This window comes from Trichinella spiralis (genome assembly GCF_000181795.1).
Source record: "Trichinella spiralis strain ISS 195 chromosome Unknown Scfld2, whole genome shotgun sequence".
Classification (NCBI taxonomy): domain Eukaryota; kingdom Metazoa; phylum Nematoda; class Enoplea; order Trichinellida; family Trichinellidae; genus Trichinella; species Trichinella spiralis.
The window spans coordinates 4972210-4990764 of record NW_003526941.1 but is presented as its reverse complement, the minus strand read 5'-3'; the positions used below and the strand labels follow the sequence as shown (position 1 = coordinate 4990764).

Below are 18555 nucleotides of genomic sequence, written 5' to 3'. Positions count from 1 at the left end.
TCATCACTTCCTCTGGCAATTTTTCATTTCTTAATAAAATCCTCTCTATTACAGCGTCTGCATTGGTTTCGAAGAGCTGGTGCTTCATGTTCTCCATTTCGCTTTCAACTCTTTTTTTCCTTTGGGCCCTCATTCTTTCAGAATAATGGTACGTCGCTTACAGGAATTTGTGAAAATATACCACTTTCATCTTTCTCACGCTCTTCTTCATCTTCTATAAATTTAATTCATTAATAAACAAACCAAAGTGTTGATTATTAAAAGTCGTCCAATTACCAGCTTTTGAGACAGTATCATCATTTGTTGTTTTCTCGTTTGTCGATTTCTTTCCAAGCGTTACAAAGTTCGGGTTTGCTTGTTTTTTCAATTTGTATTGCAATCCAAGTCGCTGTAAATGAAAAGGCACTTCCATATGCCAGTTGGGAAATTTTTCTCGAAATTCGTCAACATATTCAACAAGGACATTCACAGTTACCAATTTGTACAATGCACGGTCACGAGCTGAAGTATTTTTCTTAAACAAAAAAATAAACTGTGTCACAACGGTGATAAAATTCACTTTAAACAACAAATTAAGTACATCAATTTTAAACTCGCTCAATAATTTCGTATTCACCAATGCAAATTTGCTGGCGTCGTCTGGCTTTATTCTCTACAAAAACAATGTGGAAGTGAATAATAATTTACAACTGGTGAACGAACAAACTTGTCAGTGAGGAATTAAACTTATTAACTTTACATAAAGAACTATAATTTTTGCTTTCATTTTAATCTCGCATCAGTATATAGGAAAGCGTTCCAGACAACATCTGTGAGATATAAAATTAACCACAGTTTGCTGTCAAATGCACATCTGAAAATATATTATCATTAATGCAAACCTTCAAAGCTTGAATCTCATCTATGAATCGTTGTACTTTCCGCTCGTGACGAAGTTTCAATTTTTCAGGCAAACTAAACAAAATATTAATCTAGACAATTAATAATTCACTGCTGTCAACTCTATAAAGTAACCTACTCGGATTTTTTGAGTTTCTTTACTCGACGAATTAACCGATTGCTTAAACGAAATTTAGCCTGCCCAATTACCTTCCGCATCCGAACAATCTAAATATACAGGTGATCAAAAGTTAATATATAACTGTGGCAGTTAAAGATTTACCTGTTTATTTAATTCGGCAGCAGTAAGTTCTGAGTTCATCTTGCAAATGCAGACATGAAAATTCCAATTATAACCTGAAATAAGTTCAGCAAAGTTTCTATCAGTTCAGCAAAAGGAAAAGCACAAATTACAACTTGATGAAAGATGTGAGCATCTGCATCGAGCAGAATTTTAAAACTGTCAGTATGAAAATAACAACTTGTAATTTCTAATCAAAAGTACTAAATGTTTTATAAATTAAAATTATTATAAAGAATGAAAATAAATAAAAAGAACTTTGCAAAATATGAAATTCAATTAAAATACAACTTACTGTATTTATTTGATTACCAGGTATTGGCATGTACTGTATTTGTTACCTTTCCCCTTGTTTGTGATCTGTGATTTTGATGCTAAGCATCTTAAATATTGTTTATAAGTCTATATTAGATTATAGAGTGCCTTGTTAATGTCTCCTTAATAAAGTAATAAAAATATATTTAATTCAACTTTTAATTGTTTCAAGTTGGTAGTTAGTGTTTTGCTTTACACATTTGTCGTCTTGAAATTATTAATGACTTGTCCCAACTTTGAAGCTTTAAATATTTGAAGTAGTTCATTGTAATTCGTAGACTTTTTAATTTTTATGCATGCGTTATACTTTTCATTACAATTATGTGTATTTTATTTGTAAAATTGTGTTCTTTGTTTGCGACCATTTTGGATTTGAAATTTTTAACGAAAAGTGTTGTCTGTGGTCTATGATTTCCTATTGCATCACTTTGTAAACTTACTTTTTTTCATATGTTGCAATTGTTGCTCGTCATTTTTATATTGATGACGTTTTCTTTAATGTATTGTTATATGCTCCCACTGAAATTTCTTCTTCTTTACGTAAACTTTATTTCCGTTTTGTTAATATTGTTTTTTAAACATCAGATCTTTTTATATGTTAGAAACTAAAGTTCTGGATGTGCTGTCTTACATTTTGAACATTATGTGATGTATGTCTTTTCTTATGGTGCATTTGTTTAATTCCAGATTTTTTATGGTTGAAATTCAGTGTGATGTTAAATGTAGAATTTAGAATTTCAAATACTTTTGTTTTTGTTGATGTTATTTTTATTGATTGTTTAAGCTCAACGTATAAATTCAAGCAGTTGTTCTGCGTGGATTGAGTTTTTTGTTACAGTAGTAAGGAAAATGCTGTTCTAATAGTTGTTAAATAGTAATGTAGATAATGTTTTTAACATAACTAACTCTAACACTTAGTTGAATATTTGAGCTTGTTTTTTTTGTTATATTTGATCTAAGAGTATTTTTTGCGAAGAATCAGCTTTCGAACTAATGATGCGAGAAAAGTGTAACGTTTAAGTTACTGTATGGCAAAATCGTACTGAATAAGCATGAATACAATTATCGTATAGTGAATTTCAAGTAAATAATGATATATTTAAACATGAATTTTTGAAAATAATTTCAACTATATGTATACAATTAATTTAAGAATTTTCCATTGTTTTTGAACATCGTGAATTGTTTTATATATTACTGTAATGCAGTTACAGCTTTTTAAGTTAGGTTGTTCTAAGTTGAAAAACATTACTTGACTATTTATTTAATGGTGTAAGCTTTTATTTATGATTGATTTCCGAACAGAATTCGCAATTGAAGTTTTTCACTGGTATGCGATCATGTTATCAATTGTTTGTATCAACTTTGTCTTTTCAACTGTTGACGTTGCTTGAAAATGTGAAATGAAGTTTCATTTTTGTTTTTATGATCAGCAAGTTGTGTTTTTTCTTATTTATCGTTTGTTCACGCTGAAAATAATAATAAATAATGTATATTTTGCAATAGTTCGATTCTGTTTTTGAGACCTAGAAATCCACAATATTCCGATATTTTTGCATCTGAATTATTAATGAATTATATTTATAAATAAACAGTTGTAATTTATTTTATTTTATTAAGTTAAATGTTTTTTAGTAATTGAGATTTGTTATTTTCAGATGGATCGAAGAGGTGGTCGGCGACATGGAAGGCAATTTCGTTCGAGCAATTTTACAAATGCTGTTGCGGTGCGTAATGTTGAAATAAAATTCAGTTCACATGTTAAGATGTTAAGATATTGCGTTTTCAAAGTGTACATTATAGTTATTATTAACGGAAAACACGACAGAATTAAAATTCATCATCATCATTATTATTATTATAGTAGTGTAATAAATTTGATTGTGAATTGTTTAGGTCGAACCATTAACAAACAAGGAAGAAGAAGATCCTTTATTAAACAAGCCATTTGTGCTTTTAACAAAGTCGGCGCTTCGAGTAAGTTTAGCAGAGATTATGGTGATTTTTATAAACATAAATCAGTTTAAACAATGAATTGAAAAACTGTTTTGTTATAAAATTGAAGTGGTATTTTTAATTAATTTAAATAAAATTGCTTTTTTCAATCATTTATAAAGCTTTTTGAATATTTTATAGAAAAAATTTTTATGTATATAAAGAAATTGATATTTGTAGGTAAAATGTGACAGCGCTGGCCACAATCCACCATCGATTTCCATTTTGAAAAAACTGTTGCCTGTGAAGTTGGATTCCAAGGATAATGATACAGTCGAAGCAATTTTGCCATCAATTGTTCAGACAGGAAATCAGATTGTAGTTCATGCGTATGATCGTCAGACCTATGAGGCGCCGAAGTTTCCAACTACTCACGGCAGTTCCAATGTTGGCATGTTGGAAAGCGACGTTCCGGCTAGTCAGTTGTGGACATTGTACAAATCTGAAAATAAAAGTACGAAATAAAATTATTATAATAAAATCAATTTTGATGTTCTGTTTTTTTTCAGCTTCTACTGAACGAATTCGTCATTTTTTGCGTGCTCCAGCAGCGGCTGTACCGTTGATTACCGAAAATATGCAGTGGTGTGAACAATTTGAAGATGTGAGTTTGCAAATGTGTGGTAATTTGTTATTTTTTTTTATTTGTTGTTTCAGTATTTGGACGATCAGTGCAAAAATTTTTTTGTCGTTGGTGTGATCGGGCCTCGTGGTGTTGGGAAATCTACACTTATGAGTATGATTGGAGGCAACTACTCTTCAGATATGTACAGGTGTTGTTTATTTATTTTATACTAATTTTAGTTCTCTTCTTTTTCACTTTATTTGCATAATTTGCATTTTTATCTACTCTTTTAAGACGTTATAAATTTCGACCGACTAGCAAAGAAACGACTGAATCGATGTGGTATCAGACGGCTGGCGTTCAGATTTATGTCAACCGACATCGCACTATACTTTTGGACTCTGAGGTTTCGGCTTTTTGTTTCGCATATTTTCTAATATTGTTATGTCATGCGAATTGCATATTTTTTCCATTGTACAGCCAATACCGAGTATTGCAGTCATGAGAAATTCGATGCGTGCTAAATATCGAAACAAAAGTGAAGCGTCGAACATGTTGACAAGCTCTGCAAATCAGGTAAACTATTAAGCAGCACTTTTATTATCCAGGTTCTACTTTTTTTTCGCATATACATTTACATACATCAGTTTATTTTTAGTCTTTGTCTGTGGCAGCTTTTCTTCTTCAAGTCTGTCATTTGGTTATTGTGCTGTTTGAAAGTTTTGTCGATGCTGATTTGATGAAATTCTTGCTCTCTGCAGAGGAAATGAAACCGACAAATAAATTAACTGAACAGTTCGGCAAAGTGGATCGAATGCCTCACATTGGTATGTAAATGAACGTGTTTTTTTTGAGCTATTTTTTTGATATATAAGTATTGATTTTTATTTTCTGACTTGGCATTAAGAAATATTTTCAAATATAACAATAATTGATGAACTGGGTTTTTTTTAATAATAAATGAATTTTCTTTTTAATTGTTTAGTGTTCATTCAGAATAAAGCTCGTGGAGAAGACTTTGAGCCAGATGCATATTTGAAGAAATCAGAATTATTAAAGGAGTATACGAAAAACACATCGTTGAATTGCACTTGTATAAATGCGATATTTTTTTTGAAATTAATATTATGAGAAAACGATATTTATATTTTAGGTGATTTCTCTATGCCGAAGTATGTTTTTCGTGCTGATCGTGAGCAACAACTGAAAATTAACTTATATATATTGCCGAATATCAAACCCCGGGGTTATAAACCTGAAGGTAGTAAAACAGAGCTGTGTTCTGTAATTATTCATTACTTACTACGTCGTACATATGTGTGTTTTGTTTTTCTTCAGTTTCACCAATAGATTATCGTTGTCCAGAATATGATGATTTGATGAAAGATTTAATTGAACAAATTAATTATCTTCGAAAGAAAATAATTTCAACTCATGTTTTTGTCGACGAGAAGAGCTGGTAAGATTATTGAATAATTAATGTTTATTTGACAGTTGATTTACTGACGTTTTTAAGGTTTCAATATGCGCGCCGCATTTGGGAACTCACAAAGTCATCGAATCTCATCGACAGTTACAGTCGTCTGTGTTTTCGCTGACGTGCTGTGCTTCTGTAAGCGATGGATGATAATCATAAGCTAATATTGTGAACAGATAGTCTTCAAAACTTATGACCTATGAAGCCTGATCCGCTTGTTCTAACGGTTGGAAGGTTTTTTTCCAACTTTGCTCTGTGAATCAGGCGATCAAACCGATCATCGATGTTTCACTCAAGCAACAATGAGCTGCATTTTATTCTATCTATGCTTTGCTATTTGCTGAGTCGCGTGACAACGTTCGCCTTCTAATCTGAACTTATGAATGCGACGTTCTGACACAGTTTATCCATTTAAACTCGAAAAGTTATATTATCCAACAGTGGTAGATTGTTTGAATCAGTTATTGGATTTTGTTTATTCATTTATTCATCAGCTGAGCAATTGTAAAAATTGTCTACTATACACAACACGATTGATGTCTTTTATTTTATTATTTCTGTCATTGGATTGTGCTGTTTTTACATCGTTTCATTATTATTATTATAGATGAATAGTTAGCTGTTGCTGATAAGTGGAATACACTATTCCAGTGATGTGAGGTCACATGCACGGTTTTCGGCTGTTATATGTGAATCGTGAATATGACAATAAAAAAGTAAAAAATAATTAGGTAACATCGATATATTTGAATTTGAAGGTATTTTATTTGAAATCTTATATTGTATTGATATATTTTATTTGAAAGAGAAAGTATAATCTGTAGTATAATTTAATGGAAATTTTTTGAATGTTATAGATAGGTATAATGATGTGGGAAATTTGATGTTTGTTAATTTTATTTTTTTGGCGAATTCAGTGAATAATTTTTTAACGCCTTCTCTGCAATTTCCGTCTGTCTGTTTATCAATTCAAATGAAAGGTTATTCTGCGTGAAACTGAAAATTAAAATCATAGGTAATGTTAAGCATTGCTGACATGTTTGAATTAATAAGGTAATTTCTTTGAGTGTAGTAAAATTGTTGTTATATTTAAATTGTATTTTATGGTGATTTATACGAATTGTAAACTATACTTAATAATTGAGTTACTTAATTTTGTTTGCAAAACGTTTTTTTGTTCATTTCATTTAGGCTATTCATTTAAATGTATTTAGCAAGAATCTAAAAGCAGATCGGTCTTAATTTATTAACAAAAACCGTCTTGTCAATTAAAAACGCCATTATTCGAGCAACAGCAACGTAACCAAATCATCTCCAACTGCTGACCAATTTGATTGACTAGCCTTGATGCTATAGAAAGGCATTTCTTAATGCGTAGCAATATCCGTCAGAATTATAGCAAATAAACTAAAATGCTGAAAAAATGGGAGTTACAGTATGAAAAATAACAAAAGGTAAGTAAAATCAGAAAAAATATTTGACTTTCATGTACAAAAGTTTTAAGCCAGTCGTATCATGTCTTATAAGTAGCATAAATTTGTTTTAGATGAGCCTTTAAAGTAATACTTGGTGATAGGAGGATAATTGATTGAAAATAATTAACCACAATTTACTTCTTTATTAATATAATTAAAAAAAGCAAATAGTGGATGAAATTATGTTTATCGCATGGACATTTTAGTTCAGTAATTTCAGAATTATTTTCTGAGACAGTTTTACGCACTGGTTGTACTTTATTAACTTTCGCTAATAAATATTCATTTACAGTACTCCCCATGTAGTTGGCACGTATCACACACTGTTTGGGCTTTTTTAAAGGCGTATAGTCTTCACTGCAGTTTGTAAATATTTGTATTTTCTTAACTGTTGTGAAGTTTATTTTCTACTCCGAATGTGCAGATCGATGTATTTCATTTGCTGAGCAGCTTGCGAAGCTGTATTTTGAATTATACTTGTCTTTTGTTTAACTTTCAGAAATTTGAACTCTATTAGAAGCAGAAAAAATGAAAGGTAGATTTAGTTTGATCGATTTGTTAGCCGTTGTTCAAGAATTGAGGCAGTATATTGGTATGCGTCTCAACCTTGTTTATGACATCAATCCTAAAACATATTTGTTGAAATTATCAAAGTAAGTTGAATGCATTGCCGATTTCTTAAAACTTTCATATGAACTGAAATATAAATGCTTCGAGTAGAACAGCTTATTTTACTTTTGCAATTATTTAGATTAAATCGAAATTTTCTTTATTTTAATTCAGCAGTGAAATATGTTGTAATTTATTTATTCATATCCATAGTTTTCTCTGTGACGATAATTAGAGTACCGTTTTTATCCGTTGTTATTGTGATTTGTTGCATTTTTTAAACTTTTCATCTAATTAGAAATTAACAACTTTTATGAATTGTTTTGCAACAAATGAAGTAATTTTCTTTTTGAAGTTTTTTTAATGTCGATTTTGATGTTTTTAGTCTTAATTTGTGCATTTTTCAGCTTTATATAACTGGACAATGCTTTTCAAGTAAAAGAGTATTTGATTTTATCCCCAAAATTATTTTGTGCATTTTAACGAATGTGCTCATCTCTTTATTTTGTCTGAAAGTTAATGATTAAACTTATGTCATAACCCATCATACAGTTATGCTGTAAAAAGCATTATTGTTTGTTTTAATTTTGCTAACTCGTCAGAATGCCTGTTGGCAGCAGCATATGAGAGAAAAATTATCATTTGTTTAGAATGTTTTTACAGTATATGATAATCAAGTAGATATTACTGTTTATCAAAATAATTCTCTCGTGATGTTTCTTTTATTTATTGATTTCTTTACTGATTAGTAATGAAATTTTTCAATTTGTGAAAATAATGATTATATTTTATTGTCAGGCCTGATAAGAAGGTGATGATTATTTTTGAATCTGGCATCCGATTGCACAGCACTGAGTACGGGTGGTCGAAAAATATTATGCCGTCTGGTTTTACGATGAAGCTACGTAAGCATTTGCGTGACAAGCGTTTAGAAGATATCAGCGTTGTTGGTTTGGATCGCATTGTTGATATGCGTTTCGGGAATGGTCCGACAGCCTGCCATTTAATAATAGAATTATACGACCGTGGGAACGTTGTTCTTACAGATTCAGAATACGTGATTTTGAACATTCTTCGAGCAAGAACAATTGAAACTGACAATGTACGATACGCAGTTCGTGAAACATACCTTGTTGAAGTTCGTGAATTTGAAGAATACCGCCGCACTGCTGATGAGGAAATGGCCAATCGTTTGCTCCATGCTTGCCAACCTGGTGATACTTTGCACAAGTGTTTGGTACCTCATTTTCCTTATGGACCACTGTTGCTTGAACACTGCTTATTGGAAAACAAATTATCGTTGAGAATGAAAGTGCAAGCTGTGATTGGGGATCAAAGTCTTGTTTCAGCGCTAGCGTTGAGCTTGAGTTTGGCATTCGAACTGTTTGAAATGATTCGTAAGGAACCGAGCTGTGGTTATTTGAAAATGACTGTCGAAGAAAACGCAGCTGGTGAACGAATTGAAATATTTCACGAATTTCATCCGTATTTTTTTTCCCAATTTGCGAACAGTGAATGCAAACAATTTGACACTTTCAATGGAGCGGTTGATGAATATTTTTCCAAATTGGACAGTCAGAAGTGTCAGCAGAAGCAGTTGCAACAAGAACGAGCTGCATTGAAGCGATTGGAAAATGTGCGTCAGGATCACGAGCAGCGGTTGGCGAACTTGCAGGCGGATCAGATGTTGAAAGAGCGTATGGCGGTTGCAGTGGAACTGAACAGCGAGACGGTCGAACAGGCGTTGGCAGTGCTGCGCAGCGCCATAGCTATGAAGCTTGAATGGTTTCAGATCAATGAAATGATTCAGGATGCGCGTGATTTGGGCGATCCAGTGGCTGGGAAAATTGTCGGCCTGTGTTTGGAACGGAATGCGTTTGTGATGCGTTTGCCTGTTGATGTATTCGATAATGATCAAGAGTTGGGGGATGCAGAGACTGTCGATGTGGAAATTGATTTGGCGTTGAGTTCACACCAAAATTCACGACGATGGTTTTCGCAGATGAAAGAGTCGGCGTTGAAGCAGAAGAAGACGATTGCAGCTGGTGGAAAAGCGTTGAAATCAGCTGAATTACGCACCAAAGAGCAGTTGAAATCCACCAGACAAAAGACGAACATTGGAAAAGTGCGGAAAATGTTTTGGTTTGAAAAATTTCACTGGTTTTTTTCATCCGATCGCCTGCTGGTGATCGCTGGTCGAGATGCGAAGCAAAATGAGATTTTGGTCAAGCGTTACTTGAAACCTGGCGACTTGTATGTTCACGCAGATCTGCGAGGCGCTGCCAGTGTAGTGATCAAGCAATCCGAAGACAAAGGGCCAATACCTCCAAAAACGCTCAACGAAGCGGCCGCGTTGGCTGTATGCTTGTCCGCTGCGTGGGAGTCGAAAGTGGTCACCAGCGCTTGGTGGGTGAAGCATGATCAAGTATCCAAGTCGGCACCTTCTGGTGAATATTTGAAAACAGGCGGATTCATGATTCGAGGCAAGAAGAACTATTTGACTGCGTCTCAGCTGGTAATGGGCTTTGGACTGTTGTTTAGATTGGATTCTGAATCAGCAGCTCGTCATTTGGAAAAACGGTGTCAGGCTGAAGATGAACTTGACGGCGAAGAAGCGAATTGTGATAATTTGCAGGATGAACAGAAGAAACAAAAGAAGCTGGTCAGAAGTGAACTAAGTGAGCAGTCATTCAACTCAGTGAACAGTGAAGAATTTTCATATCCGGATGTTGAAATACCGTTGGATGGTTTGAAGCTGGAATCAGAAAAAGATACGCAGTATGAAGAAGAGGAAGAAAAAGAATTCGGAAAAGCAACAGCAGCGGCAGTAGAAGAAGAAGAAGAAGATGATGATGATGAAGAAGAAGATGAGGGATATGATATAAATGTTGTTCAGAACGAAACGTTGGATGCGGTGCAATGTTTAACTGGTAATCCCACTGAAGATGACAACATATTATTTGCGTTGCCTGTTTGTGCCCCCTATGCAGCATTGACTAATTACAAATTCAAGGTCAAATTGACACCAGGTACTACTAAAAAGGGTAAAGCGATTAAAACGGCAATTGATTTATTCATGCAAGATAGAACGGCATGGCCAGGGTTGCGAGAATTTATTAAAGTAATTCAAGAGCAAGATGTAGCACGTGATTTTCCTGGAAAAGTCAAAGTGTCGGCACCAAATCTTCACTCTGTACGCAAGAAGCGTTGAATCGTTTCTTTCCAATTGCATCTTATTCTTTTTTTCCTTTCTTTTTCTTTTTCAGTGCGCATGACTGACTGTATTTTTATTTAAAATTGAATGGGTTTTTTATTGGTTAATTGAAAATTTTCGCCAGAAAAAATAAAGCAAAAGTGAACAAAATACAGTGCACATATGTATGTGTGTATAAAGTGTTATTTCACGAACCTATATTATATTTGATTTGTATTGGCAATTAACAGGATAATTGCCGTTTTTTTGTTCCATTTGTTCTGTTGTTCTCTTGGAAAATCAGCTGTTTAATCAATTTTAATACTTGATTACTAGTTTTTGCAAAAATTTAGCAAAAAGTAGTATTTAAAAAAAATAATGCATTTTAAACGCGAATGATTAAGCTTTTATTTAAAACTAAAATTTTTTTGAATTAATAACTTTCTAGCTAAATTTTAACAATTTTATCCAGACAGCTTAAACGTTTGTTTATTAATGCAGGTGCAGTTTATTAATTGTTTTATTGTTATGAAATATTTTTTAAAATATTGTTTAATTCATTGAAATGTTGCTCTATCCTCTTTTTTATGCAAAATTATATCCCTGTTATACACCACAACTGCATATATCTATACAACTAAATATGGACAATTTTAATTGAATACTTAATTGAAATATTGATTGAAATTGAATACTTTCAGTAATTTTTAAATATTAAAATGTAAAAATTTGTATTTTATTTTTGTCAAAATGGCATAATTTAATATGAACATAAACATTATTATGAACTGTATTTTGTGAAACTTGATTGTCAAACAACGTGTTAATTGAAATACTGTAAGTTTATTTGTTACAATTTGGTATAGTAATCAATGTTGTGTATGCTTTGTGAATGCTCTGCGAAATGAATTCCCTTATTCATGTTTCATAGCAGATTTTGCTAAGATACTTGTATGTTATACTTTTTTATAATTTTTGTTGTTTTTAAGTGCTTGGTGTTCAATGCTTTGCACTAGTTTTGTTTGAATTTTATTAGTAGAAGCATTTTGCTTTTGTTCCATGTTTTCTTGTTGCATGCTGTTTTTCATAATATAATTGAAATGATTTGAACTTTATTATTAAAATTCCAAAGCTAAACAACAAATGTTTGAAACGTTTTTCAGCATGCTTTGCAGTAATACCAACTTTTTTAAATTATGGAATATGCGCATTTGACTTATCAGCAGTTTCTTTCTAAAATAGCCTTTTTTCCTATATGATTCTTTTCAGACATTGTTTATTATTGGCTAATTTTGCTGAATTGAATATAAAATGCTAAATATTTCATTTAAATTAAAATACTTTTAGATTTCATTATATTGATTCATTTTTATACTTGTATGTTGACGTACTTGTTTTCAAAATAATTTTCTGCATTTGAAAAAATTTACATTTCAAAGCTGCAGAAGCGTGCTGGTTTGAGATTTTTGTTTTTATTAGTTTTTGTTAATATTGGCTGTCTGCTTTATTCGATGAGTTGAAAATTTTTTCTGCGGTAAGAATAATTCTACAGTATGATGTTTTGAAAAATATAAGCGTATTACAATGGCATATTTTTGTATTACGTTAGCTGTTTCTTAAATAGGTTATGTTATTGAAAATGCTTTTCTGATCAAAACGATTGATAATGTTATTTTATAGTTTATTTGGTCTAAATGCCTCCAAAAGCAAAGAAGGTAAAAGCATTGAATTTATATCATCCGTTTTTACATGTTGTATAATTTAGTTACAAAGTACGTTGGACATGATATGCACTCCTGGCATTGCACTGGTGAACGACGCTCGTGGCATTGCAGCGAGTGGTAGTGCAACAGATTTCGTTCAGTAAGTGTCTTCTAGAAAATAGCCGAATTCTTAGTGTACGTTTGCAGATGTATGCGAAATGCTTCAACATGGGCAGTGCGTATGATTTTTTTAAGCAGCATTAAAGATACTGCCGAAGAAGATAGGAAAAAGTAAGTACAATTTATGTAGTATTCTAATTACTAGTATTTATTTTTTAATTTGAACGATTTAATTAATTATTTATTATTAATCATAGCGAATTGTTATTAATTTTAATAAATTGTTGATGTAAACATATTTTCAACTTTACAGTATGACATCAGTTTGTGTTTTGCATTATTGCAATCTTTTACTTGAATGATATAATTTTTAAATTTACATGCATACATAAATACCTACATATTTATATATTTGTCAGTGTATTTAAATGTACTTTTTTCATGCATGCTACGTGAACAGAATGTTCTTCCTGAATATTACAATAGCAGTACAGTATGTATTTATGTTTAACAGTTTGGTGATGTAGGCATACTGCTATCAGTTTTAGTGCTGTAAACAATTTGAGTTTTTCATTAGTGTGTTTTATCGTGTCAGCGTTTTTGGTTTTTTTCTGATGTTTTAACGGTAAGTGAATGATGGGAATTCAGCACATTTTAAAATAAAATTAAATCTAAGTATGTTGTGTTGATGTTGTAATATAAATTTTTTTCACTAATCGGCATAATGTGCTATTATTTATTGAATGCAATTTCTCAGCTTCATAGGAAGGAAATAGATTTGATAAATTCGACGTTGTTTTTGAGTTGGGAATGTTCGTTTGCTTTGATCTGCGAACTGAAACGTGCAATTTCAAAAATTGTTTGCTGTATTCACTATGGCATATTTCATGTTTATTTCTGTACTTTTTTTCTTGGCACCGAAAAATGTTCTTGATTTCCTTTATTTCGTACTGTTTCAGTGAATAGGCATTTATTTTACTGTAATCAGTTAATAAAAGCACTTTTTTAGCAGTGTGATTTTTGCTTATTTATGGTAATCTTTTAGTATCCTTGTTGTAGTGGACAAGTTTTCAGAAATGTTCTTGTTAAAGTGTTTTATTTGTTATCTGATTGTTTAATTGATTTTTTATTATTAATTGATTTCGTTTTTTTTGAAATGTATTCATAGTAAAACATTTAGAATTTTGGAAGCTGGCGCTTGGGATTTGTTGCTTACTTGGTTGATCGAAGGTGAAAAGAGCGAAAATTGGGAATTTTTGTCGAAGCTACTACAGTTGTTTATCGACTTGCCCGTTTATGTCGATTTGTTGAAAAGCAACAGTACACCGAAGTTGATAAAACGTCTCTCCAAAAGAACGAATATTAGTACAGGTCAGAGATTTGTTTTGTTTTGTTTAAGTTTATTAGACTTTGCACTTGCATGACTTGTGTGTGTGTGTGTGTGTGCCCGATAACTACTGACGGGCGTTGCAATTTCAGAGGTGAGGAACTTGTCCGTCGACATTGTGATGATTTGGAAGGATATTATTATGGATGAGATCAACGTAAAGGGAGCGGAAGTGTGTAAACGAAACGTTTGCCCTACGTTGGAATTGGGATCGCCGACTGCAGCTGTATCTGTGCCATCAACGTCCGGATTAGTGTTTCCTAGTTTAGAAAGTTCCAGTACAGCGAATTTATTATCCGTGGAACCTGCAATTCGAACTCCTCCGAATCTTTCGTGTAGTGCCAAATCTTCAGCAACAGCTGGCATTCCGTGTATTGTTGTTGCACCCAGGGGACGTGGAAAGCCTGTAAAACCTATTTTTTCTGATCAAAAGAAAGACGATTTGGTAAAGTTGAATAAGATTGATCTAGCTGATGCAGAGCAATCAGTTGAGGTGAAGGATGAGTTGTTGCCGGTTAAGCCGGAAGCGGTAAAACCGATTGAAACGAGGAAAAAAACAGCAAAAACTTATCCTATTAAATTGCGATCTACAGGTGAGTGAGTTGTTCAAACGAAGGCGAGTCTGCTTTGCGCACAAAAGCACAATTTCTTAAAATTTTTTTTTATTAACGTGAGATTTTTAAAATAACCGCTATATTACAAATTTAAATCTTCCCCAATATAAAAACAATTGACGAGCTTTAATTGAAAAAAAAGAATATGTTAAAAAAATGTCAGCGAAACAATTGAATTTTTAAAATGTAAAATTAACCATGAAAAGATTGAAAATGTTGAAAACGTTATCGTAAGAAGCATACTGAAAGCGTGCTTTTAAAATGTTCGCAATGAAAAATTTTCATTCTTGAATTATCAACCTAATAAATAATGAAAGAAAGCACTTAACATTTTTAATCACTTATGGAAAATGGTCATAAATTTGGATGCTTCTATTTGTAAATGATTTTGACGTCAGTTTTTAAAAAATTAATTAATTTGTTGATCTGTACCCATTTGTCATTTTTGTTTTTGGAAATAACAATAGTTATTCATGAACACTTTTGAAAAGGGAACGCTAATAAGCCCATTCATTTAAATTGTATGATTTTGTAATTTTTGTTGCATTATAATTGAGCTGTATCGTTGGATGTTGTTTTTATCGCGTTCCCACGGTTTTTTCGTACTGTACAACTCTAATTACTGTAATTTGGGTAGATCCAAAGCTTATTTTCTTAAATATGCACCAATTGTTAATATATAGATTTTTTAAATGCCGCTGTAAATTGTAATAAGTTTCAACCAATTGGGAGGTGATTTATAATTTTTAACTGAACACTAACGTTCCGTAATAGAGATCGTTTTTTATTTGATTTTCTTATGTACAGGCCTTGAAGAAGAGGTCCCGATGCCGAAAATGAAACGAACTCGATTGGAGAAAAACGATTCTACTGATCTAGAACCGAATGTCGATGGTGCCTCTGCAGTAAACGAGAACAAACCAACGGATGCGGCTAGCACAGCCGGCATAGGTCAGGTTAAAACGAAAACAAAAGGTAGTTTAAATTTTATTTTCAAAATGTTGCTGTATCATGTTTAATTTCAATTTAATTCAAGGAAGTTTACTTTTGGACAGTGGCGGCTTTGAAGCTGCTCTGGGTGTGGTTTCAGCGCCGAAGGTGATGGTCACGAAACGTAAGAAAACCACACCAAAAGTTGCCATATCGAAGTCGCCGACGAACTCATCTGAGCCAGAATTGGAAAAGCCGGATCTTCTTCAACTGGAACGATCCTCGTGTGAGGTGACGTCTTCGTCAGCGGCTTGGCATGCCGATTCATTAACAGGGCGCAAGTCGGCTTTATCAGGGAAGAAAAAATCCAAGCCGTACAGGGTAACATGGGCTCCTGATGATGAGCTCGTCAGCATCAACTATTTTGAGCTGGAACCAGACGAAAGAGGTAAATTATAAGGTCACAATGTGCTTGATGAATAATGGCAACGTGCAAGCAGATAAAAACCTTTACGTCATTTTTAGCAAGATGATGATGCCAAACGCAAACATGTGTGATAAGAGTATTATCTTTGTTTATTTTTCTTTGTAGTGAATGTGAGCAAATTTCAAGGCCACGGTGACGATTTGAAGCATGTCGAAATGCTTCAAGAAAGGGAATTGCTGAGAACACGGTGGGCATCGCATGGTGAAGATTTGGATTTACCGGAAATAAGTGGTGTCAGCACCGATAATTCTCCAAATTCACCAAGCTGGAAACTTGTGCCTATCAGTGGTATCAGCGAGGCGAAAAAAGTGGCCGTATGCAGTGAGGAGAAGATGCGTTGGGATGAAACCAAATTGAATCCTTTGCCAAGTATCTTCTACTCAACGCAGACGGGAATTGTTGATGCTCCCAAAGAGACTGAGGTGGAACGAAGTTCGGGTAATCACAGCACAACGAAGACAATTCCACTGATAGCTGTAAGTATTTAAAAGTGTTGTGATGATGTTGTAATATAAATTACAGTAATGCGATGATCAAGTATTACTGATATTAATTGAGATTACAATCGCAGCAGGATGATTTTTACGTTGACATTGATATTTGTTTTCAGGAAGGAGCATCTGCAGCAAACCCGAAAGTAACTGCCACTGGTAGTAGTCAACAGAATTCAGCTGTGAACGTGGTTCCTGGGTTTCGCAAAAATGAATTCGATTTCAGCAGTCAACCTCCCGTTACTGTCTCTGCCTATCAGTATTCTAATTCGGTTACTCCGATTGATAGCCATCAGCCAAATATGGTAACTGCAGTGAATATGCTATATTTCTATTCAATAAATGAAACGGACTTACGAATGTCGATATTGATGTTAACGGAATGTTTGTTTTTTAACTGTTAGGCTGGTGCACCACCGCTGAATTTTCCCCTCAATCCAAATGCACGGCCTTATGGCCCAATTGCGGGAACGTCAGCTTTTCCTGCTCCGAGAAAAATGATGATGCCCAGAGCTGGACCACCTGGGATGTTCAATGGTCCAATGCGAGTTGGACCACCTGTTGACATGAAAGGAATGCCTGCTGGCCGAGGATTCGGCGGTCCAAATGGGGAGCCGGCACCTCCTATGAGTTGGAACGCACCGCCTCAGCCGAACTGCTCATCTCTTGGTAAAATTTAAAATAGTTGATTTGGTTTGATTTTCAATATTTTATTTCGTTCGATTGTTTTTGTGCTTTAGGTTTGCTTGGTCATGCTCCTGTTGAACCGCCATTTTCACATGGTCGTGGTCGGGCAAGTTTTATGCCCCCTGGACCTGGTGGTCGGTTTGCCAATCCTACGGGTGGCTTTCGGGCACCCAGAGCCGGGGGCGGACCTGGAGCAGCGGGTGTCACTGGAATGCAAAGACCTCCTTGTGTATTCTTTCAACGCGGGTGTTGTGGATTTGGCGATCGCTGTCGTTTCCCGCATATAAAATAGAATAATAATCGTTTTCATGCATTACGATTGTTATACAAATTCGTGTTCATCTGCAATTTTTGTTTCGACAACATCCCGGTGTCTTTATATTTGAACATACACATATATGTCACATTTTGTTGTTATATTTGTATTATATGTTATGTACTTTGAAGAAAAAAAAAGGTAAACTCACCTCCGTTGGTGAATAAACGCAGTTTGAGAAAAATTCTAAGTCAAAGACAGATATATCGATTATTTATTTTCATTGCTAGTTGATTTGATTTTGGCTTTACTGAAATCGCTGAATCTGCCGGATGGTGTAAAGAGTTTTGTTAGCGGAAACAGTAATGATGTAAAGCAGGTTGTTTCACTACTACAACACATTTTACCTGGGCTCCGGTCCAGACTGTTAACAAATGCATATTTTTTTCGTTAACTGTGCTTTTTCCGCAATACTTTGCGTGAATTAATCTGTTTAAAGTTGTAATGTTTGCGATTTGTAATTAATGTTCCAAAATGAGCTTGTCAATAGAGATAGATGTCAGCAGTGCATTTCTAGTTGAAATTCAATGCAGAACGCTTCTGGATTTCATTATTTTCTTTTTTATTTGATTTGCACTGCCTCTGTAGTACAAAAGTTCTTCGTTTCACTCGGAATTGAACGGAAAAATTCGCTTTTTCAACCATATGCTTTTGGTGTGTTCTTTCAATTTTTTCTAACATGCATCTCAGTATCAGTTAATTTTTGTACATATGAATGTATGCATGGTTGTTATTTTCAGTTTCTCCAAAATTGTACATTGATTAAAATTTCAGTCTTTCAATGGGTTTATTTTTGTTGTTTACTTTTGGCGCTTTCTTGTACTTGTTTGCAGGACTAAGTGATAATAAACCTACTTTATGGCAAAAAGAACTTTTGTGAATTTCGAGCGTTAATGCTACATAGCATGTATATACATGAACGCTCACATATTTTTATATGTATATATATGTGTTGTGTGTGTGTGTGTGTGTGTGTGTGTGTGTAACTGATGGCTAAAGTTTGCCGCTTAT

The 18555-nt window shown here is 33.5% G+C and overlaps 4 protein-coding genes across 4 annotated transcripts; 3 read left to right on the top strand and 1 right to left on the bottom strand.

Annotated features, from left to right (window-relative positions):
* Nucleotides 1-137: 137 nt before the first annotated feature.
* On the bottom strand, nucleotides 138-1201 carry Tsp_03614 (serum response factor-binding protein 1). The gene is made up of 6 exons (XM_003379918.1): nucleotides 1163-1201; nucleotides 1019-1107; nucleotides 882-954; nucleotides 581-652; nucleotides 277-514; nucleotides 138-214 (listed from the first exon to the last, which is right to left on the bottom strand). Exons 1-6 carry the CDS (start codon nucleotides 1199-1201, stop codon nucleotides 138-140), a joined length of 588 nt encoding a protein of 195 aa, XP_003379966.1.
* A 98-nt stretch (nucleotides 1202-1299) lies between these two features.
* Nucleotides 1300-5682, top strand: Tsp_03613 (conserved hypothetical protein). Its single transcript, XM_003379917.1, has 15 exons — nucleotides 1300-1345; nucleotides 2280-2335; nucleotides 2456-2509; nucleotides 3154-3297; nucleotides 3392-3472; nucleotides 3671-3944; nucleotides 4000-4094; nucleotides 4148-4263; nucleotides 4350-4461; nucleotides 4536-4631; nucleotides 4714-4882; nucleotides 5041-5148; nucleotides 5209-5316; nucleotides 5394-5491; nucleotides 5572-5682. The coding sequence occupies exons 1-15, from the start codon at nucleotides 1300-1302 to the stop codon at nucleotides 5680-5682; spliced, it is 1668 nt and encodes a 555-aa protein (XP_003379965.1).
* A 1853-nt stretch (nucleotides 5683-7535) lies between these two features.
* Tsp_03612 (serologically defined colon cancer antigen 1-like protein) lies at nucleotides 7536-10827 on the top strand. The gene is made up of 3 exons (XM_003379916.1): nucleotides 7536-7660; nucleotides 8415-10344; nucleotides 10513-10827. The coding sequence occupies exons 1-3, from the start codon at nucleotides 7536-7538 to the stop codon at nucleotides 10825-10827; spliced, it is 2370 nt and encodes a 789-aa protein (XP_003379964.1).
* Nucleotides 10828-12503: 1676 nt separating this feature from the next.
* On the top strand, nucleotides 12504-17520 carry Tsp_03611 (conserved hypothetical protein). Its single transcript, XM_003379915.1, has 11 exons — nucleotides 12504-12524; nucleotides 12575-12672; nucleotides 12720-12803; nucleotides 13813-14003; nucleotides 14112-14612; nucleotides 15441-15608; nucleotides 15670-16011; nucleotides 16156-16526; nucleotides 16661-16846; nucleotides 16946-17210; nucleotides 17282-17520. Exons 1-11 carry the CDS (start codon nucleotides 12504-12506, stop codon nucleotides 17518-17520), a joined length of 2466 nt encoding a protein of 821 aa, XP_003379963.1.
* The last annotated feature ends 1035 nt before the right edge of the window (nucleotides 17521-18555 follow it).